General features: G+C 38.8%; 1 protein-coding gene across 36 annotated transcripts in view; it reads right to left on the reverse strand.

Annotated features, from left to right (window-relative positions):
* Zir (Zizimin-related) overlaps positions 1-24,135 on the reverse strand; it is a 582,703-nt gene that overhangs the window by 491,235 nt on the left and 67,333 nt on the right. For all 36 annotated transcript variants that reach the window (XR_010852045.1, XR_010852043.1, XR_010852042.1 and 33 more), the window contains exons 4-5: positions 23,158-23,368; positions 2,994-3,173 (exon numbers count right to left, since the gene is read on the reverse strand). Coding sequence is in view for 14 of the 36 variants with exons in the window: in XM_067098450.1 (XP_066954551.1) it covers positions 2,994-3,173; positions 23,158-23,368 (391 nt within the window). In the remaining 22 variants the exon portion in view is untranslated. The remainder of the gene's footprint in view (positions 1-2,993; positions 3,174-23,157; positions 23,369-24,135) is intronic.

Consider the following 24,135-nt stretch of genomic DNA (forward strand, 5'->3'; position numbering starts at 1 on the left):
TAAGTATTTTTGATGTATTTCCCTGCCATGTTGTTTGGTGTATTGACTTTCTACTCTAATTTTAAGGTCGTATTACTGTACTTTTCGTATTAATATTCATTTTTTCATGTGAGAGATATCCTCATTAAATCCATTCTCATAGCTTGTGTTTTTCTTCAGATTATCTTGTTTCCTTGTAGTTTGCAGTCTTGGCATGATTCTCTATCACTATTTCACCGGCTGACACGGGGCTGGACTCAGAAAAGGGATTTTGACAAAGGAAAAATCTATTTCTGAGGAAGGCCCCGTGTCACCCGGTGACCCTCCCAGAAGTGGCTTCCGCTCTCCCCCTACTTGCACATGCCAAGCCTGGGGATGGTGCTGAGTTCCTCGCTGGGCGAGCGGGTTCCGTTCTCAGCTACCACTCTGTTGGTCGCGAGTTCGAATCTCCGACCGACCAGTGAAGAACAAGAGGAATTTGTTTCTAGTGATAGAAATTAATTTCTCGCTATAATGTGGTTCGGATTCCACAATAAGCTGTAGGTCCCATTGCTAGGTAACCAATTGGTTCTTAGCCATGTAAAAGTAAATCTAATCCTTCGGGCCAGCCCTAGGAGAGCTGTTAATCAGCTCAGTGGTTAAACTAGGTTAAACTAAGATATACTTAACTTTTTTTTGGGGATGGTGCTAGCCTGGAATGAACTAGGTGGCGGTGGTGTCGCCGGTCTGGCGGGCGCCTGTGTGTGGGAGCTGTAACAGCTCACCGCTCTCTTCCGGGGGTTTTGACATAGGGATATCTATTGAGTGTAGCTCTGTGGTTGTGATCCTTTCACTCACCCTTGGTTATACCCGGCGTCTTCCTTAGGGAAGACGCTCGATCTGGGGTAGTAACCCCAGCATTCCTGAAAGCTCTTTTTTCTCTGGTATATCTAGCAATTTATACCTAGAAATTCGTGTTAGTATGGAATTTCACCGGGAGACACGGGGCCTTCCTCAGAAATAGATTTTTCCTTTGTCAAAATCCCTTTTATACAAAACAAATAAACATATACATGTACCATAAAAATTCTCTCATCATCTCAGTAAGAGAGAGAGAGAGAGAGAGAGAGAGAGAGAGAGAGAGAGAGAGAGAGAGAGAGAGAGAGAGAGAGAGAGAGAGAGAGAAATTATTACTTTTATTATTTTAAGTTATTTAATTTATACATAAAAGCTTGAAAACTTATAAATTACATAAAAAAATAAACAAACACTTTTACAGGGTTTCTCAGTATTCACAAATGTTCGCATGTCTGTGAAAAACTCTGGTATGACAATTAGTTAGGTTCCAATGAAAAGTTCACATGTCTGTGAATTTGCGCAACTTGAATCACGCAAGTTCAGGGTGTTACTGAAGTTCGGGGTGTTACTGTATAACAAATTAAACAGAAATTTGTACTTTTCCTAACATACAAACCCACAACATCATATGAACAGGATATCTTTAGGCACGCAAGTGCATGATGGCTATGAATAGACTTTCTTTGGAGAATACCACTCATTACTTTAGGCCTATCTAGGACCTTGTGCCTCCAATGGTGAATTAGCCCAAGTGTCATTGTACCATACATTCACAGAAGGCGAGAGAGATCAGGCAAATCAGGCAAAGAGGGGTGGAACGAGGAGGGTAACTTGAATCATATGATGTTGTAGGTTTATATATTAGGAGAAATACAAATTTATGCTTAATTTGTTATTTGTTCCAACATAGAAACAAATCCACAACATCATATGAAAGGAGACTCATAGAGAGGAGGGAGGACAATCTCTCCAAAAATATAAATAGCAAGAAATTATATAATTTGATATAAGCAAAAATTTAATGAACAGTACTCACTCTTGCTTTTCTGTAAATCTAGATTTTGGTGATCAGAAAGAGAGGAAAACAAAATGTCCATCTATAAAGTAGACATTACACAGCTAAGGGAGAGTTATTATGTAGTCTCCAAGACCATCGAGCCAAATTATAGATTCAAAGGGCTGGTCCAAATTATTTTTCCATAAAACAGCTGAAAAATAAGCCAATACAAAGCTATAAAAAAGTTAGACAGCCAGGTATGAAGAGACCAAAGGGAACAGATGAAAAGTAAAATCAGTAATCAATGCAGTTGTGGTGAAAGGTATGCTGCAAAAACCTTTAGTACTGTACCACTTAGTGTGACACAAAAGGCACAGAATAGACAGTAAGGGGAAAGTGCTGGAATTAATTCTATGAAGCACACTCTATTGAATGCAACTACTGATTAGGTATAAGATGCTTTAACAGTGAAAAAGGGAGGGGAGGGGTGACCTCACTGTGGTAGAATATCAGGCCTTTGGAGGAGAGGAACATTTCTGTTTCCTTGGTACTAAACAGAACTGTAAAGCTGTTATTAAGAGGTCAGTCAGAAAAGTAGTAATAAAAACCTTGATGAAGTGAAAGAGATAATCCCATTAGTGGACAAGCTTAAACATTTAACAAACATGTATGGCCTCCAATCTCTACACAACAACTGAGACGTACCCACTTTCAAAGAAAATGTAAGAAAATTTGAAAACGTGTCATAATACTGAGATTCATGGATGGATCCAATTATAAATGAGAAAGTCACTAGGGATGTCCAGAGAATGAAAAACACTTAATATTTAAAAGATTCAGATGATCAGGGCATATAATGACTAGGTGAATAAGTCACGTCACCAGAATTGGAACCACCTGGACAAATACAGTAAGGATACCAAGAGGGCCTCAGAGATAAAGAACAAATGAAGACCTGGAGCAGATGGGAATTAAGAAGAATGAATTTAAGACAAAAGAGGTTAGGAAGAATTCATGTCAAAAACTTCTATGATTACATTAATGATGAATATCATACTCTGAAGTCATGTCACCTTACAAATATTGTTAAATTAATGAAAAAACATTGTGCAAATATATTATATCATAATACTGTACTTGAGTATTATTAACATTATAAATGTTAAACATCATACTGTACCTGTCTATTTTCAAATCTAGACTGTTGGTTGTTACTGTCTACTGTATCAGGAGGTATTCTTGACAGCAATGAGGGTAAGAGGGGATCAGCCACTGAATTCCGCAGATCAAATTCAGAACTTGCCCAGCTACCTCTCGGAGTATCTGACAAGTGTGAATGGCGGCTACTACTTAAGTTATGCTGTAAAAAAATGAGAAGATATGTTTCTAGAAATTACATATTTTCAATACACTAATAAATATATAAATATAACTTAATGAAAAATTGCATAATCATGATAATTTGCATTTTCCATAGATACAGAAACCTGAAACCTTTATGTAGGAATACCTCAGTTAAAATATGGTCCAGTCATTTAAGCTTGGTAAAGTAGTTAACTAGAAAAACACACACACACACAAAACTGCCAGCATGCACTCTCTCCTTCACACACCGGTGTAGAGGTAGGATAACAATAAATGACTTTCTTTATAGAGGGAAAAATGCAAATTATCTTCAACTTAAAATCTGTTCCTAAGAGAACTCAAACCCTCATCATCTATATGGAGACTCACTCCTTAGGTGGGAGTTATTGTTGAAGAACGTGACTGATAAAGTTCTCCATACTAAGCAATGCCTGCTTCCCAGTTACATATGTATGCAGGGAGTGGATGACTCCTACAATCTCCTCTCCTGAACAGCTTGGCATTTGTACCCTTGATCTGTATATGAAATGAGGAACCCAGTTTTTCCACCTTGGGACAGGAATGCCAGTTCAGTTCAGAGACTACATCATCACAATTACACCCATAGATAACAGTGTTTCACTGGTCCCCAACCACTGTTAACCACCCTGATTCCCAGCATCTTGTCAGTGGAGTAAAGGATAGAGTAAAGAGTTGAAAAAAAAAAAAGAGGTAAAAAGACTAAGGTGATTTAGATTAAAGTAATTTTTCCCTAAGTCATTACTCTAATCTAAATCACCTTAGCCTTTTTACCTCTTACATCCTCTTTTTTTTTAACTCCTTACTCTATCCACATTGATTCTTCATCCGTAGAATTACAGTAACTGATGTGGTATAACAAGGTGAAAGTCTGATGTCAAGCTCTGTTCCCATTGCTGGTCTGATCTAAATGGACTAATGACCATCAGAATGCTGAGAGCATTAAAAAATCTAGGTACAAAGCCTAGGGTAACCCATTAGAGAGGGGTTCCTCTGTCCTTGAAATGTAGTTCATGGTGCGCATGTGAAAATACAGTGAGGAATCTTAACAATCCTTGTTTAATGACAAGTAGTTTTTTCTCTGTAACTAATGACAACAAAGGCAGGAAATTAAATACTCTAAATAAACGTTAAATCTCATAAGAAACACTAGAACCATACAAGCAAAAAATATAAAGGAAAAATTTAGACCTTATCCAAACTAATTCATTTTTACCCTCTCTTGGGGAGTGATAATTAGTCAAGATTTTTTATACTGAAAAGTAACTAATAGACAAGAGTTACAGAAATAGTATCAAAATATCCTTTGAAGGATTTGTCCTACAAACTAATAAAGGAGTAAGAATGGATGGTTGAAATCAACACAAAAATTCAATCTGAGAATTATATGACAATTACTAAAATAAACTTTACAAACTTGAAAGTTACAAGGCACAACACAATGAATACTGTATTAAATGTGGTGGGGACACCAAAAGACAAAGAACCACTTAGTACAATAACAATACAGTACTAGACTATCCCAAAAAAAATACTGGACAACACCACTGAAAGCGTAGAAATTAAGAACTTACCTGGTTAGAAGAGTATGGATTCATCACTTAAGTTGCCAAATATAAAATTCAATTGGCTAAACCCACCTCTAAAAAACCGAAATTACAGAGCAAAATAAAAAACTAAGACTATCTATTCTAAAACCTTTCTAATTTAAAGTTTGTGCACAAAAAATATGTCAACTATGGTCAAAATCAACATGCACAGTCAAACAAATGTGTACAGTGTGTGTGAAGCACACAATTAAAAATACTGAGATGGGAATGGCCAACAAAATGCTAAACTAGAGCTAAAAGTAAGAGGTTGCAATGATCAGTCATAGAAGTCAACATACAGAACTATGACCAAACAGAGAAACTAGTCTCACCGCAAAACAAAATAAAACCAAACTGACCTAGTCATTAAAATATTGCTAGAAGATGACTTATAAATGAAACACTTTCAAGTTACGAACCTTCAGAGATATGAACAACCTTGATCATAGACTGAAATTGTTCAGAGTGCTCCATCTGCCACCTTCAAGTCCAAATTTTATATTGTGCACCTCTTAGTTACAATTTTAGCCAGTACCAATGCCAAACAGCACCATAGCTGATGCCAATATGTTGTCCTAGACTCTCAAACCTACGCAAGCAGTAAGATGTCATCTCTTGTCCTCCAATTTATTCTTGTGATTTTATTGTGAAATATCGAGCCCGTCCTTTTTCTATCATGGCTAATGGCAAGCATAAGAAAAGTGAAGATAGTAGCAGTAGTAAAAAGTAGCAAGCTATCTCAATAGAAACAAAAGTGGTAACTATAAAGAAAGTGGTGAAAAAATAGTTGAGGTAGCATGCTATTACAATATGAATCGCTCAACTGTTGGCACAATCTTTAAAAACATAGACTGAATAATTGAACACGTAAAAGTGCTGTACCAATGCAGTCAACAATTATAAGTAAGAGATGGGGGAGGGTGGTAGAAGAAATGGAAAAACTTTTGGGTATCTGGATGGAACACCAGAGACAAAGGTCTGTACCGCTTAGCCTCATGCTCATTCAAGAAAAGGCTAAAAGCCTTTTGATGACTTGAAGGCTAAGGCTGGCAAAAGTGCTGCAGATGAAACATTTGCTGCAAGTCAATGGATGGTTTCATCGCTTCAAAAAATGTGCTAACTTGCATCACGTCTCCGTTACTGGTGAGGCAGCTAGTGCCGACAAAGTAGCATCGGAAAAATTTTCCAAGGCACTCAAGGAAATCATTGATAAAGAAGATTATACCCCTCAGCAAGCTTTTAATATTGACAAGACAGGAAAAAACAAACATCAGCCATGAAGAGAAGACAATGCCAATATTTAAGGTGGCAAAGGATAGGCTACCTTTGCTACTGGGTGGCAACTCATCAGGACTCTTCAAGCTAAAACCTCTCCTGGTGTAGCACACTGCAAATTCATGGGCACTCAAAAATATCACAGAAAGTTCTCTACCCGTAATCTGGATGTCCAATAACAAAGCCTGGGTGACTCTTGCTGTATTTGAAGACTGGTTTTTTCATCACTTTGTTCTCGAAGTCAAGCTTTACTGCCATGAGAATGGGATTCCTTTCAAGATTCCCTTAATTTTGGATACACTTAGATGATTTCAATCAGGATGTTAAAATTGTTTATTTACCCAAAACAACTTCACTCATTCATCTGATAGATCAAGGCGTAATAGCCAATTTCAAAAATATTACACTGCCGTATGTATAGGCAAGCACTGAAGGAAGTAAATGACCCTGGTGTGATCATATGTGGCTTCTGGAAGGGTTACAACATTTACAACTGTATAAAGAATATTGATGCTGCATGGCGTGAAGTAGGTGACATAAACATGAATGGAACATAGGCTATATGCCCACAGTTTGTCAATGATTTCAAAGGATTTAATCACGAAGAGGATGGAAAAGGAATCGTTAACAGCCTCACCGACATAAGTGGAGAGTTACAGCTTGACTTAGGGGAAGAGGACTTTGAAGAGCTGTTTGAGTCTCATTCAGAGGAGTTGATGAATAAGGATTTAATGGAACTGGAAGAAATGCAAAGAACAGAAGAACATGAAGAAAAAGTAGTTTGAAAGAAAATTGGTGGCCAAGGGTTTTCTCTTATAGAAAAAACTTCGACTATTTTTGAGGATCAGGATCTAAATGTTGAGTTTCTCAAAAGTAGTAACAACCATCAACGATGATATGCATTGTTATGGTATCATAAACAATGAAAAGAAAAGAAAAACAATGCAAACTTCCTTAGCCAAATTCTTCAAACCAGTGCCTTCAACCATAAGAGCCTCCCCACCTCTGCTGACTGCTTCCTCCCCAAATGAAGAAGAAAGTGATGCTGAAGAAATCCTTGCAGAAGAAAGTGATGTAGAAGAAAGTGATGCCTAGGAAATCCTTCCCAAAGATGACAGTGACATTGACGACCTACCACCCCTGTAATTCCACACTACTTCTCCTCCTCTCATTCATCATCTCAAGCCTACAACCAGTTCAAAGGTAAGAAAAACAGTACAGTACTAGTATTGTGTTTCCAGATGAAAAATATACAGTACTGTATGTATTGACTTTGTGTATATCAAACTGTACTTACGAACAAATCAAGATACAAACAACCATTCAGAACCTACCCAGTTCGTAAGTAGAGGAGCATCTGTGTAAGGTATAGTCATAATACCAAACAACCTGAGAAACATATCAACCCTGAACTCACTAAAGAAATTTTTTGAGTTGAATGAAATAATAAAATATCCAACAAAAGGTCACTGATAGTGCCTCACTACCAAAGAAAAAAAGCTAATGCTCATAAGCCAGACCTATCTGTGAAACCAAAGTTTATACACAAAGCAAATAAAACTGACAAGATCAAATAATCCATAATCATATAACCAAACAATTCACGTCTAAGGGAAAAAAGATATAAAAAAACAGAACTTAGATAAAGAGACCAGATACCAGCCTCAAAAAACAGTGCTATTAACCCTTAAACGCCGAAGCCCTATTTACAAAAACGTCTCCTGTATGCCGGCGGCCTCCGAGAGGTAGCGCCGAAGCGGAAAAAAAGTTTTTTTAAAAAAATCACAGCACGCTTAGTTTTTAAGATTAAGAGTTCATTTTTGGCTCCTTTTTTTCTCATTGCCTGAAGTTTAGTATGCAACCATCAGAAATGAAAAAAAAAATCATTATCATATATAAATATTGGAATATATGACAGCAAAAAAAAAAAACTCGTATATAATTGTATACAAATCGCGCTGTAAGCAAAACGGTTAAAGCTAATGAGTTAATTTTTTTAGTTGTATTGTACACTAAATTGCGATGATTTTGGTATATAACAGATTGTAAAATGATCAAAGCAACACAGAGAAAATATTATCACAAAATGATGTATGAATTAAGTAACATGGACGTAAAAAAATTTTTTCAAAAATTCAAAAATCGAAATATTATGCTAGAGACTTTCCAATTGTTTCAAAATGAAGGAAATTGATTGAATATTACTAGACTGTAAGTGTTTTAGCTTACAATTGCATTTTTTTACCATTTCGATCAAGTTAAAGTTGACCAAAGGTTGATTTTTTCTATTTATCGTTATTTATATGAAAATATTTCAAAAATGGTAAAAGCTAAAAGCATGATTTATTTTTTGTTGTATTCTACATGAAATTGCGCACATTTTGATGTATAACACTTTATGTAACGAATAATATAAAACGGCGAAAAAATTACGACAAGGTGACTCAAGAAATGCTAGGATTTTTAGCGGAGTTTGCGCGCGCGGATGGAAGGAAAGTTTTTTCAAAAATTCACCATAAATCGAAATATTGTGCCAGAGACTTTCCGTTTGTTGCAAAATGAAGGTAAAGGATTGATTGTTACTAGAATGTAAGAATTTTGGCTTACGATTGCGTTTTTCGAGCATTTCGATCGAGTCAAAGTTGACCGAAGGTTGATTTTTTTCTATTTATCGTTATTTATATGAAAATATTTCAAAAATGGTAAAAGCTAAAAGCATGATTTATTTTTTGTTGTATTCTAAATGAAATTGCGCACATTTTGATGTATAACACTTTATGTAACGAATAATATAAAATGGCGATAAAATTACAACAATGTGACTCAAGAAATGCTAGGATTTTTTGCGGAGCGAAGGAAAAAGTTTTTTTCAAAAATTCACCATAAATCGAAATATTGTGCTGGAGACTTTCCATTTGTTGCAGAATAAAGGTAAATGATTGATTGTTACTAGAATGTAAGAATTTTGGCTTACGATTGCGTTTTTCGAGCATTTCGGTCGAGTCAAAATTGACCGAATGTTAAAATTTTGTCAGTTATCATGATTTAAATGAAAATATTTCAAAACTGTTAAGAGCTAAAATAATGATTTATTTTTTGTTGTATTCTACATGAAATTGCCCACATTTTGATGTATAACACTTTATGTAACGAATAATATAAAATGGCGAAAAAATTATGACAAGGTGACTCAAGAAATGCCAGGATTTTCAGCGAAGGAAAAAGTTTTTTTCAAAAATTTACGGATGCCCCTCAGGACACCCCCATGCTTCCTAGGGGTCGTAAAAGGCACGGGATGTGGTCCTTGGTCGGATTCGGTCACACGTGGGCGAACAACACAGCGCTGAGAAGCTGGGTCACTTTGGCTGCTGGGTCCTTCTCCAGCATCCCAGTCTAAAACTCGTCTCACACGCTCACTACCGACAGGCAGTATGCGCCTTTCACGGTCCTGACGGCCTTGTGACATCTCTGCAAACGTCCTGTTGCAGCACGAATACGCAAACACTCGCCAAAGTTCTGCAAAACACGGATGCGTCAAAAAATCGCTCCCGCAAGGTCCGACGCTGATGCTATCTGGTGCGAGAAGGAGGGAATTTGCGCATGCGCGTCTGGGTGACGCTTATAAACAAAACAACAGCTTGATCCGTGAACTCCCAGCATCCCTCAAGGCGCGTGATTTGAAACCTTCCGCAAACTAGGCCTATAATTATTTTTCCGCGAATATTTAAAAAAAGCATTTTCAGTCGACGTATGCTACGTCCACTTGACATCCGACAGACAATTTTAGTCGACGTATAGTATGTCCATTAAGCGTTTAAGGGTTAACTTGAATTCTAAATCTAAAACTAAAGAAAAACCACTTCCAACCTCAATCACACCAAGCTGTGAAGACAATAACACTGAAGTGTCAGATGTAATTCCATATGATATTCAGATGAATCTCCCAAAGACAATGAAATAAACTGAAGTTCTGAATGTGGGTGCCATGAATGCTTAATAAAGGGGCTTACTGCATTAACCAACATGGACAAACAGCCTACATAAAATGATACCAAAAAACAGTCAAGCAATAAATCATCAAAACCTGACCACTCTCACCTAAATTTTAAATCCTTACATAATTCCCTGGTTGTAATTGCATTTCAAACTAGAATCCATTTCAGTGAACTCCAATGCTACACCATAATCCCCTACGTTTATGTCTCAGATACACAAGGCAGAATGAAAAACAAATAAAAAATTACCAATTAAACACCCAATTTATGGAAACTGACAATGAACTTGGAACTGCAGTTTATGTCCAAATAAAAGCACTTGCAACAAAATTGTAATTCAGTCCTTTATTTCAGTATTCTGCCATTACAAGTTCCTGGGAAAAACCATATAACTATTTGTAAACTAAATAACCGATCAAATTTTACAGTATTTCAAAATGGCAAAATAATTTTTTTTTACCAAAACCATTACAGTACTGTTGCTTGATAATGTCAATGGACACAAACTCCTGTGGTATTTATCATAATCTAACAATAATACCTTATCTACAACATAACACCAGATCCTTGTATGTAAGAGTACTCCCTCAGTGCAAGCTGAAATTGGTCAAAAAAACTTTGTAACACGAAAGTTAACTGGTGGTGGGTGGGTGAGTTGGGAATCCCCACTCACCTGCCATCATCAAGTACTTTTTCCTTCGGTATGGGGGGACTACACAGGGTGGTTACTGACGTGGGATTATCATAAAAGGTTCTATGAAAATAAATGTTACTTTAAAAATTTGTGGTTTATTCTTATAGGAATACAAACCACTACTATTTGTGTACGATACTCACTCCTTAGGTGGGAAGATAGTTTCTCAACTCACTGGCAAGTTGAATCTCCACCAATAAATGCCATGCTTCTGGTCATAATCATGGGCAGAAGAGCAAAGACTTCTGCAACCTCCTGTACAATCTTGCAGAGGTATGCAAGACTGATTGGACCCTAGCCAGAGTGAGATGTACTTGAGCTTCCTGGGAGAACCAAGTGCCATCCTGAAAACAGGGTAGCAACAGTAACAAGGTAGCAAGTATTTTGGATTCAGATAATAGCTTTACCAATCCAACTCCCTTGTCAAAAAGGAGAACAGAGGGAGTCACACCTCATGAGCCAAAGCTCTAAGTTAGGATGCCCAATTGTAAAGTCTACCTGCACCATAGCCCATCCATCATGTACATGAGTTGAGTGCTGCCTTGCACAGAAAGGAAGGAAGCAAAAAGGAAGAGAGCCAGTTTCTTACACATTCAACCTCCAGCCTTATGCCATGCGAGTACCTTAGGAGAGATGCTTTTTTGTCTGAGAGGAGCTTGAAGACTACACAACCTGTTGAGGAGCCACCAAAAGTCCTAAAGAAGAGTCCAAGGACTTGTGGGCAATGTCCCTGAGGTTAATTGAAGTAAGAGCAGTCTGGTGCCACCAGACACCTACCCTCATTACTTGTGAGCCAAAAAGTTCTCTAAACTAGACAAATGTCCTCCTCATAAGACAAACTGAATGTCAGTGTGATAGTTTTTTGAAGATAGAGAGAAAGGGTGTTCTAGACACCACTACCTTGTGCTTGCCAGTACTACAAAGAGAACCCACAAACTGTCCTAAAATGTCAGGTTTTCATCAGAAGGCTGCAGGCATTGCACTAAGCACCAAAACATTTCATCTAGCTCCCCAATCACAAATTCTCTGAGGTAAGGGAATGAAAGGCTCTTGAGTTTTATTAGAAACTGACAGCTTCTGAGTTTGCAAAATACTCTTAAGTGTTAAAAAGAGGAACCCACAGCCCTCTGACAGCCAGATAAGATACAAATGGCTATACAACCCTCCAAAACACTACGAGTCTCCCCTTACTTCCCTGCTCAAAGGTAGGAGCTGGGAGGGAGGGTCACTTGAGGCTGACCAATGGTATTTCAGTTGCCAATGAAGCGAGTGCAAGTGGAGGTGGTCATGTAGAATAAGCTCCTTCAGAGATGACAAGTGGTCGAATGGAATGGAATATAAAATTTAGGCCAAAGACCAAGTGCTGGGAACTATGAGGTCATTCACTGCCAAACTGAAAACTAAGAGCAAAATGGTTTTAAAGGTCTAACAGGAAGAAAACCTCGCAGCTGCACTATGAAACAATTATTAGGAGAGGGTGAAAAGCATAATGGAAGAAAGATAATATGAAAAGAGGTGCATTAAAAGGAATGAAAGAGATTGAAGCTAGAGGCTGAAGGGACACAACAAAGAACCTGAAGTAATGCCTACAGTGCACCGCATGAGATGCACTGATGGCACTAACCCCCTACAGGGGACAGGTGGTTGAGGAGTACCAGCCAAACCAAGGTGGGTGCTCCTGTCTTGACAGGACCCGAGCTAAAAACTCCCTACACCAGCTGACATGAACAGATATTTTGCCTGCTGCATGGGCATGAGCTCCATCTTCTCCCAATCCCAATCCCCATGTTGTGACAAGATGCAAGGATGAAGTCTCTGTTCTGGAGCAACTGCATCTCCAAGGGAGCCAGACCTAGCCAGTTATCTAGGTAACACAGCAAGGTGAAAACTAGCCTGAACACCTGGGGACTGTCATTAATCCAGAGCACACAACTTTGAACTAACAGACAGTCTTGCAGACAAAGAAGAGGCACTTCCTAGATGACTGATGGGAGGCACCTGGGCCTGCAAGTATGCATCCTTCACATCAATCAAAAACAAGAAGTTGCCCTCCCTGATGGAATCCACCAAGAAATGTGCCATTTCCATCTTGGAGTCTGTAAGGCAAACTCTTTCAAAGGAGAGAGATTGATGACTAGTCTGCAGCTGCATTCTTCACAGAGTAGTGATGATTGTAATAGCCTGGAGAGTGGGTGTCTATGACTTCTAGTGCACTCTTCTCCTTCACCTCCTCTTCCGACAGGTAGATCAGGAAATATCAGTAAATGAGGTAGGCCAGGGCATCAGTCTTTGATAGTTGGTCTGTAACTGTTCTGGATAGTATATGTCCCAAAGGACACATACTATCCAGGGCACTGGCCTGCCTCTGCCACATTGCCAAATGTCATTAAAGGCATCCTCTCTAATCATGGCAGCTGGAGAGGGGTACTGCCAATTTCATTGCCCTTTTTGCCCTTTCTTTCTTTTTGCCCTTGCCTCTCTTTCTAACCCAACCTAAAAGGGACAGCCAAAGGGCTCATAAGGCTCCTGGCCCATCCTGGAAGAAGAATTTTGCATTCTTTGTCTCAGTTTCATGGCAGGGAGGACCCTCCTGACACTGGACACACACACAGTGTACATGATGGATCAAGGTCTCCTTGCTATAAAAATGCCTCTTCTCCACCGACACCTCCACTTTACTCTACGGAAAGTGTAAAGAGGAACTAAACACCAATTCGCCTCACTGAGTAAGACTACTCGCAGCCAAAACATGTCAGAAGAAAGCACATGTAGAACTGCCCTTAGTGTATCAACAGGGGGAAAGTAGCTTGCTTCATCTGCTGGACAGCATGGAACATTCTGATCTACATAGAAGTAACTTGATCCAAGATACCACGAGCAGGCAGCAACCACAACAGTCAGAACGACTGCCTTGGCTCCTGAGTGCAACCTAGAGTACTCACTATTGACAAGATGGGTTTGACAATGGGGGAGTGGTCACTTCTCCAAGACCATCAAACTCAGAATGAGCCAAATGATCTCTGAAAAACCATTCCAACTCTACTTGTAGGGGGTTCTTAAGATAGGTCCTAACAGTTTCCCCACAGCATCAGTTGGATCCTCCCCTGAAAGAGATGCTGACATACCAGTCTGCCCTAGTGAGTCCTCTAAAACCATGGACATGAAAACAAGAGACCTACAGGTACCAATATTTTTTAATAATAATTAGAGGTTGACTTGTAACTACTCTAAATTGTGGTACACAGTCCCACAGACTTTTGTGCAAAAGTTTAGTGCTGCCTTAAACCTCCCAAAATCTTGGTCCTTCATCCTGTAAACTTCTGTAGGATCAGTGAAACCCAAACTATAGAAACTACAGAAGAGCACCCATGTGTGTATCAGAAGTCTTGGACATACCAGAAACACCCTGGGTGTCTGCATTATCATGTGCAAGGGGCTCGCCACAGTACCCAGTGGTCTCATAATGCGACAATTTTCCACTTGTAAACCTTCAGCTGCATGTGCATGATTAAGGGATCATTTACTTGTACATCAGGAGTTCTGGACAAACCAGGCACCACCAGATAATCCATGCCAATACAGACTTGACATGATACTTAAGCAGTATCATACACGTGCACCTGGTCTGTGATCCAAGGATTGTACACTCATCAATCAAGATGGTAGTGCCAACTCTTCCCTGTGTACCTTGGCAGAAGTAAGATCTGGGGAAGAGTCCACAAAGTCTTCATACTTCAGAAGTAAAATGAGAGTCACTGGTTCACAAGAATGCTCAGAGCCCCTGGTTAACCCTACCTACAGCAAATGTACCGCCTGCAGATGCAGGAATACCATAACCAGCCCCCAGAAAAGGAAGGAGCTAACTTGAAATCCAATGAAATGTCTTATGAGGCATCTTCCAAGACCACCTCTTCTCATGAAAAGTAAAAAAGGCAGAAGGTGGCAGGGAGGAAGGTGCAGAAGAGCTTGACAATAACGAGGAGAAAAAATAATGCACACTTGTGGATACTCCTAAATGGTTGAAGTTTAAAGACCCAACTCAAGCCAGTGTCAACCTCTCACTTAAGAGGCGAATGTGAAACACTTTGGAGACTGGTCCCTCACAGTTTCTAGCACCCTTCTCCATCATCTATTTAAACCTTGCCAGCCAGGCTAGTGATCTTGGAGAATACAAGGTGGAATATAACACCCATATGTGTTTATGAGAGGGAAGGGCAGTGGTTTTTATACAACTATGGCATTTGCCCTGGAGGTCTGCAGTAACCAAGAATGTTCATTGTTTCCATACTACTGCCAAAGCAAGACAGACAACCTCTAATTGCAGCAGCCCAAACAATGGGAAGTTATATAATAACCATCCAATTGAGGGGGTGGGAAAGCCTCCCTTCCTTTGCTAAAGGAAAAGGCAAGGTTTGGCTGAAGATTACATCGCTGCCATTAAGGGTGATAGTATTTGGTTGGTGAAAAAGAGAAATCAGGGCTTCCACTCTCCTCTCCACCACCAACTCCATGTTACCTCTGAATAGGGTAGCATAAGTGTGTTTCAAATGCAGTAACAGAGAGATATAAGGAAAACTGTGCTGCCTTCCACCCTTGGTTCAAGTCTTACTTCCCCTTCACCTGAGAACCACATGGTTATGACAGGAATTCCTGCTGTAGAAGGGGCTATGATTGATACCATTATGGCATCCTATGGTTGTAATAAAGCTGACTGCTCAATTGCCAGAAAATGGGAACTCTGTTATCTGCAAATCTGATCCATAGATCAGAAATTTAACCTGAACAAAACATCACAAACAGATTACAACCACGACAATCAGAACAACTACTTTGCCTCTGAGTAGCCCTTCAAGAATGCCATTCAAAATGGTTCATGACAGGATGGCAGTAGTTACTTCCTCTAGATCATTAGGCTCACCATGATCCCAACAATCTATGTACCAACACTGCTACAAGGGTACTGAAAGGAGGCAAGGCCCCCCTCAAGTGCAAATTCCTGAGGCAAAAGTTTTACTACTTACAAAGATGATTTCTCCATGAGTGAACATACATGACTGGCAAAGTCAAGGCTAATCACTAAAAAATGATTACAGAGACAACCTCTTAAAAGCATGGCTCAAAAACCTACAGATTATCTTGTGTTAACAAATTTGGAAGAAAATCTGATACTTGCAAATGACAGATTGAACCAAACTTACTGAAGCAAAATGTTTGCATACATTAACATGCAAGTCTCAGTCAATGGACTACAGTGTCTCTTGTGAGTGTAAAATCACAAAGAATCATAGCAAACATGTTCTGTGTCTGTGCATGAAAAAGCCTGTATATACACCAGAGAGAGGGTATGACAGCTACTACCCAATCTTCAGGAAAAGTGTAGGCTAATTAAAAGAAGCTTAAAAGGTCTTTAGGAAGCCCTTTTGTGTAAAAACCCAAACCAATTTTTAGTGTAACATGACTGCAGAAGAACAGAGGCTTCTGGCATTCAAAGTGATGAAACAAAGGTCTGTTACACACCACCACCAACCCAGCATCCATTCAGTATGACAACTGTAGGCATACTGAAGGGAGAAGGTGGCATCAACTCACCACACTTGCCCAGAAGGCATGGGAAAAGAGTTAATGCATATGCGCAAGGTACTCCTAGGTCACTAACTCTCCATACACATGGGAGAGATGGTAGAATATGGTTCAAAGAACTGTAAACTTCCTCAGCTTCTGTAGTCAATGGTTGCATTCCAGTTGGACACCAGTGTGCATGTGCACCACTACACAACCCGAGCTGATGTATGCAAGAACAGATATGTACTGAACCTCTCTACCATTGGAGTTCACATGATTGTACAACTGAGCCCACACCTATGGAATACGTCAGAATGTTCCAATCAGGTGTACTTCAGGGAAGCAGAGTGGGAAGGATTACCTACAAACCACTCCACAGACCTGGTACGAAAAGGATTTTACCACACCATATACCTGAGGTACATGCATGGTCTGAGGTCCGAGAACTCCCCCAGTTGTGTAAAAGGATACTTTTCAATGCACAGGTTCTATCAAGTTGTCTCCAAAGAGGCACAAGAGAAAATGCTTGAAAGATATCTGCCCTAAAGAGAGTGCTTGGTGTTGCGCACACTACTAAGGGCTTGCATATGCCTGGCAAGTAGGTAGCCCTGGTTCCCACTCTATACCCCTCCCCCAAAGGTAAGGGGAGAGGGAGCCCACCCCATTGTCTAAGTACAACCAGTGCACTGAGCCATACAAACTGATTGTGCATACCTTCCCTCTCTGTTCTTGCCAATGTGTCTCCTCAGACAAATGAGGGGACGGGGGTGTCTTGTACACCCATGAGTGCTCAGTCCCAAGACCAAGCACTTGCCAAGCAAGCAGGACAAGCATACTCTTCTATGCTGAGCCCTCAGGAATAGACAAGAGTGAGCACTTTCAAGTGGGCAGGTATGGGGTAACTCATACTAGACCTACCTAAAGCTAAAATATTTGGTCACCCACAGGTAACCGAGAAGAAGGACATCGGGCTTATTCCATACAAATGGGAAAACAAGCACGTTAAAAGAAGAAGAAGAAGGTAACTCAGAGCCTCCACCTTCTTCAAAAAGGAAGCACTCACGAGAAGCCTGAAGGACTTCTTGCAAGAGGCCTTACATGCCATTTATATTCCTCATCCCATAAGGGAGACGAGGAGAAGGGGTGGAGGAGAAGAGCTCGATGATGAGGGGTAGGTGGTGGAAGGACAGAGCTTTCCCCCTTCACTCAGGCCTACTCAGGTCTATCTTCCTCCCTAAAGAGGTTACAGTCTGGGAACCCTTAATGGCTACAGCTCCAGCATAGGATATCATCAGTGTCTGAGCAGCAGCAGATGCAGCAGTGACATCATAATGGTTGTAGCAGCAGCAGGCTGGCTTTACAGGTGACACATAGTAGAATGTTATGATTACCACATCCCTCAATATCACCCCCTCTCTTCAGAAGGAGTGAAAACAGGGGAGGAGGAGGAAGGACTTTGGTTAACAAGGGAAACAGTAGGCTAACACTTGAATGATGCCTCGGTAGGCTAACACTTGAATGATGCCTCTTCTACCTACTAACCCACAAAAGCAATACTGTCTGTCGAAACTTTAACAGGAGAGATTGTACTTTTCCGCAAGTTGTGGAATGGTTTTATGTATTCCTTTTAAATTTATGTAAACTTGAAATACGTATTATGTAGAAGAATATTATGTTCTGCTGTGTTTGTATTTAGCAATGAAAAGCATTGTTTTGGCTGTTTTGTCTATGTAATTGCAAGTGCAGGTAGCCTCCGGTTATCGTCGGGGATTCCTTTCCTAACAGTGTAACGATAACTGAAAATCGCTGATAACCGAAAATCGGCAATAATAGCATTGGTCCCTGGTTATCGGCGCTGATAACCTGAGATTGGTGCCGCTGATAACTGGGGATCAGCACCGATAACTGGGGATTAGCGCTGATAACCTGGGATTGGCACCGATACCTGGAGATCAGCTCATATTGGTGCCAAAATTCCAGTTATCGCCGTCACCACACAAGCCGTAAAACTGGATCGCCGATAACCGGGGACTGCCTGTATACGTGTAATAATGCTTAACTACCAGCATCGGCTGTTTGCCCGGTGGTTAGTCGAACATTTGGTGTCGGTCAAAGACGGCCATGACGGCAGTCTATTCATAGCCTTGGTGCAGTGTAGTTCAAACTACAGGCAGTCCCCGGTTATCAGCAGGGGTTCCATTCTGGGGGTGTGATGATAACCAAAAATCGCCACTAACCAAAAATCAGCGATTTCCGGCGCTTTTTCGGTGATTTTCAGGTTTAACGGTGCCGAAAAGTGCCGATTTTTGGTTATTGGCACCTCTGTTAGGTATGTATTGGCGTCAATACCCAATCATTGGCACCGATAAGCGGAAATTGGCAATTTTCTGTGCCAAAAATTGCCGATTTTCATCACTAGACAAGCCCCATAAAACCAGATCATCATTAACCAAGCCCGCCATTAACCAGGGACTGCCTGTAGTAGGGACTCAAGAGAAGGGAATGCAGCCATAGTTGTCGATGCCTTTAAATCTACTTAAGTATTCCTTTTCATCTTAAAGTTCATTTAGGGAAACCCCTTTAGGGGATATGCGTATCTAAATGTAAGGAGAATTTCTTGAGGTGCGCTTTGGATGAGGGTTACGAAGTAGAGATAGTGCTCATGCCAATCTAATTCTAATTCAAGCTAGGACTATTAAATGCACATTTGAAATAACAGTAAGTTTATATCGTTTATGCTGTAGATTAATGTACACAATGCAGTGCAGTGTTTTAAGTGCAATTTGGAACAGCATATGAGTGACGTAACCTGAGTGTCATAGTATAAGACTTAGGCTACAATTAGGTTAGTACGTTTCAAATCGTTTAGGCTATACGATAACACTTACGATTTGAGATGCTTTACTTATTCTGAATGAGTCGGAATAAATTGATTCCATGACCAGGATCGCAGTGATTGGTTGTTACAACAGTGATCTGTATAGCCAGTGCAATGTAAGGATATAATTAGAAATTCTGAATAAAGGGACAAAGGGAGAGAAACCTTTCAGTGATAAACACTGAGAGAGAGGTGTAGTGATTTAAACGTCTGGGTTCAGTGATGTTTTGGAACATAAAGCAAAACACGAGGTGTGTCATGGTTACGAAGCCATTATGACTGCTCTTAATCGAGTTCATAATCACGAGGAATTCATAACAAAAACGCACTATTACCTTAGTGGGATAAATAGCCACCGGAAATTATAAGTTCCGGTGATGTCAAAACGACCCCTTTTTGAAGGCAGTGCTTTTTCCAGAAGTCCACCCAAATGGGCTGTCTTTAGATTAGCCTAACTAATTAACCCTTAAACGCCGAGCCTCTATTTACAAAAACGTCTCCCGTATGCCGGCGGCGTTCTGTGAGTTAGCACCGAAGCTGAAAAAAAGTTTTTTTCAAAAAAATCACAGCACGCTTAGTTTTTAAGATTAAGTGTTCATTTTTGGTTCCTTTTTTTTCATTGCCTAAAGTTTTGTATGCAACCATCAGAAATGAGAAAAAATATCATTATCATAATATTATATAAATATTGAAATATATGACAGCGCAAAAAAAAATTTTCATATATAATTTTATACAAATCGCGCTTTGAGCAAAACGGTTAAAGCTAACGGGTTATTTTGTTTTTCTTTGTATTGTACACTAAATTGCAATGATTTTGGTATATAGCAAATTGTAAAACGATCAGAGCAACACAGAGAAAATATTATCACAAACTGATGCATGAATTCGTAACGCGCAGACGTAAAAAAATGTTTTTTTCAAAAATTCACCATAAATCGAAATATTGTGCTAGAGACTTCCCGTTTGTTGAAAAATGAAGCTAATTGATTGAATATTACTAGACTGTATGTGTTTTAGCTTACAATTGCAGTTTTCGACCATTTCAGTCGAGTTAAATTTGACCGAAAGTAGAATTTTTTCTATTTATCGTGATTTATATGAAAATATTTAAAAACTGATAAAAGCTACAACCATGAGTTATTTTCTGTGGAATTGTACATGAAATTGCGCACATTTTCATATATAAAACTTTATGTAATGACTAATACAAAATGGTGCAAATATTACGACAACGTGATGAAAGAATTTCTGAGATGTTCGGCCGAGTTACCACGCAGACGTAAGGAAAATGTTTTTTTTTCAAAAATTCACCATAAATCGAAATATTGTGCTAGAGACTTCCAATTTATTGCAAAATGAAGGTAAATGATTGAATATTACTAGAATGTAAGAGTTTTAGCTTACAATTGCGTTTTTTTACCATTTCGGTTGAGTTAAAGTTGACCAAAGGTTGAAATTTTGGCAGTTATCGTGATTTATGTGAAAATATTTCAAAACTGATAAAAGCTACAACCATGAGCTATTTTCTGTTGTATTCTACATGAAATTGCACACATTTTCATATATAAAATTTTATGTAACGACTAATGTAAAACGATGCAAACATTACGACAACAAGACGAAAGAATTTCCGAGATGTTCAGCCGAGTTACCGCGCACAGACGTAAGGAAATTTTTTTTTTTCAGAAATTCACCATAAATCGAAATATTGTGCTAGAGACTTCCAGTTTGTTGGAAAATGAAGGTACATGATTGAAGATTACTAGAATGTAAGAGTTTTAGCTTATAATTGGGTTTTTTTACCATTTCGTTCGAGTTAAAGTTGACTGAAGGTTGAAATTTTGGCAGTTATCGTGATTTATATGAAAATATTTCAAAACTGATAAAAGCTACAACCATGAGTTATTTTCTGTTGTATTCTACATGAAATTGCGCACATTTTCATATATAAAACTTTATGTAACGACTAATATAAAAGGTGCAAACATTACGACAACAACGTGTGAAAGAATTTCTGGCGTGGGCGTAAGAAAAAGTTTTTTCAAAAATTCACCATAAATCGAAATATTGTGCTAGAGACTTCCAATTTGTTGCAAAATGAAGGTACATGATTGAATATTACTAGAATGTAAGAGTTTTAGCTTACAATTGTGTTTTTCGACCATTTCGGTCGAGTCAAATTTGACCGAAGGTTGAAATTTTTTGTAGTCGACGTACGGTACGTCCACTTGACACCCAACAGACAATTTTAGTCGACGTATGATACGTCCAGTAGGCGTTTAAGGGTTAAGCATTTATAAGGCTGGACCAAAACCAAGATTCCGCCTACAGCGGGGGCGGGACAAAAACTTCCAAAATTCCTTATCAAGTCGAGTTGAGAAGCAGAGAAGAAGAGAAGAGAGAGAGAAGAAAGGACAGCAGAGAGGGTAGCAGAGAAGCAGAGAGTGGGGTTGTAAGCCTCACTAACTATGGGTTGATAGAAGAAGACAGACTCACATTTGACACTCACTGTAACTTTGCACTGCAATTCATTTGTATACTACTGTATACTACTAAGTTAATTTCACAATGAGAAGTATTTAAAATACTTCTCATTGTGAAATTAACTTAGCTATTTTTCGTTAATAGATGACGTTGGCCGTTTGGGGGTGTTTGTTTTTGTAAAAAAAATCAAGATTCAGTTTGCTATTTTCACTTGATTTCATCATAATACAAGCTTTACGTATTTATCATTTATCAGTGCAAAAACAGCAGTACTGCAATGTGTTCTTTCATGCCCAGTAGTTTTGAGTAAAATTCTTTCTCTCTAATTTTAATTACGGTCAAGTTTCATCCATGTTGCCGTTGCACATTAATTTATAGTCATTAGCAGCTTGAACATTGTTTTCTCAGCTTCAGCTACAACTTGCAGCTTAAATTTAGCAGTATACAGTATTTCCTTGCTGACCTTTTATTCATACCGAATAAGGGTATAATGTAAAAATATATCAGTCCTATTCTACTTAACTTCATCTGTACTATAACTACGGTGATTGCATATTACCGTACGAGGGCTGAAATACAACCAAAACGGCTGTTGTTACCCAATTTGGTTATAAGCAAAACAACAGTTTCTCAGTCGGTTGTTTATGGCTGTATGCATTTACACAAGAGTATAACGTTACTAACAATACTTTTATCATTCTCTTTTACTTTTTTAACTAGATGGGATAAAGAGATGGAGGAAAAGAAGTTGGTCTATTGTAATTTGGTTTCTCTCGCTGCCTGATTGTACGCTACTGCCTGTGCCCATGTGAAATTTAAAAATATTTTATAAATATTGTCGTATCGGTATTAACTGCTTACCCCAATGCAAAATCGAATTATCGTAAGGCCAATTATCGTAACTCGAGCACTACCTAAGTATTTTAATAGTTTTATCACAAAAAAATCATTTAGTCATGAAAATGAGATGAAAATACAGTAAATAGTAAATATTTCTCAGTGAAAAATACCGTGAATGGGCAAATTTTCAGAGAATAATGTGTATATATGTTCCATAGAGAAATCCGCGAATAGCTGAGTCCGCGAATTGTGAGACCGCGAATATGGGGGTTTACTGTATAAACCTGAAAGAGAAGAATTAATTGAGGCCATAAAAACTATAGAAACAACACCAGATCATCTGTAGATGACTGCCTGTTTGCATGTCAAAATGTAAGAGCAAAATAAGCAACAAAAGCAAAACATTTTTCCATGTCCTTTGGAAATTTTTTATACCATTTACCTGCAATCAAGAGGAATACAGTGAGGAGAATAGAGAAGATTATCTACAACCTAAATGCTGCAGAAACAGCAACTGTTTTTAATAATAATATTAATGTTAATAATAACAATACTCTCCAATTAACAACACTAAGTTACAGGGACTGACAAGGCATCAGTTTATTTCTACCATGATTTAATAAAAAAGTTTCTTCACTTACACTGACTCTATCTGATTCATCATGACCTCTGTCATCCAGATCGACTTCAAACTCAGGTTGAGGACATGTCTGCAAGTTTGTAATCCGATCTGCAGTCAGCTGATTACGACCCAAAACTGATGTAGAATAGTTGATATACTGACGACTGACATGGAGCCATTCTTTTGTGTAGCAGCGGACAACATCTGCCACATGAGCATCATAACCATCCCTAAAAATGAACATACTGTACAGTATTCAGAGAATTACTAAGATACCAGTCCTCTTCTAACCAATAAAGCTCATAAGATAAGGATTCTAAGGATTACTTACTATAACATGGCTACAATTCCGTTCACCATTAAAGGATATCAAACTGTCTTATGCACAACAATCTTTCAGTAATTTTGTTTACAAAATCATCTAGTCCCTTGCACAACTATAGTTCTAAGTGATAAGGTATTCAAATGACTTTATTTGGACAGTAACCTTTTCTTTTGTTTCAACTTCTCTCTCCTTCTTATATTATATAAATTTTTATAAGTGATTTTGTTGAAAATTAATACAGGCAGTCCCCGGTTATTGGTGGAGGTTCCGTTCTGAGGGTGTGATGATAACCAAAAATCGCCATTTTTGGCACTTTTACAGCAATTTTTGGTTATCAGCACCTCTGTTAGGTGTGTATCGGTGCCAATACCCATTTATCAGCGCCGATAAGTGGAAATTGGCTATTTTCAGTGCCAAAAATTGTCAATTTTGTCGCTAGACAAGCACCGTAAAACCGGGTCGCCATTAACTGGGGACTGCCTGTACCTAGTCATATGCTATAATCAATTAGTCCAATGAAAAGGACTTAGATACAATAAAATTGTATCTCCTTCCTAAAAAGGAAATCAAGTCATTGGTTTAACTGAAATTTCTTTAAATCCTTCCTCATAATTATGAATACAGTAATTATGTATGTTTGGCATACATAATCTTATCATTAAAACTATTTTA

The sequence above is a fragment of the Macrobrachium rosenbergii genome, chromosome 55 (assembly GCF_040412425.1).
Source record: "Macrobrachium rosenbergii isolate ZJJX-2024 chromosome 55, ASM4041242v1, whole genome shotgun sequence".
Taxonomy (NCBI): Eukaryota; Metazoa; Arthropoda; class Malacostraca; order Decapoda; family Palaemonidae; genus Macrobrachium; species Macrobrachium rosenbergii.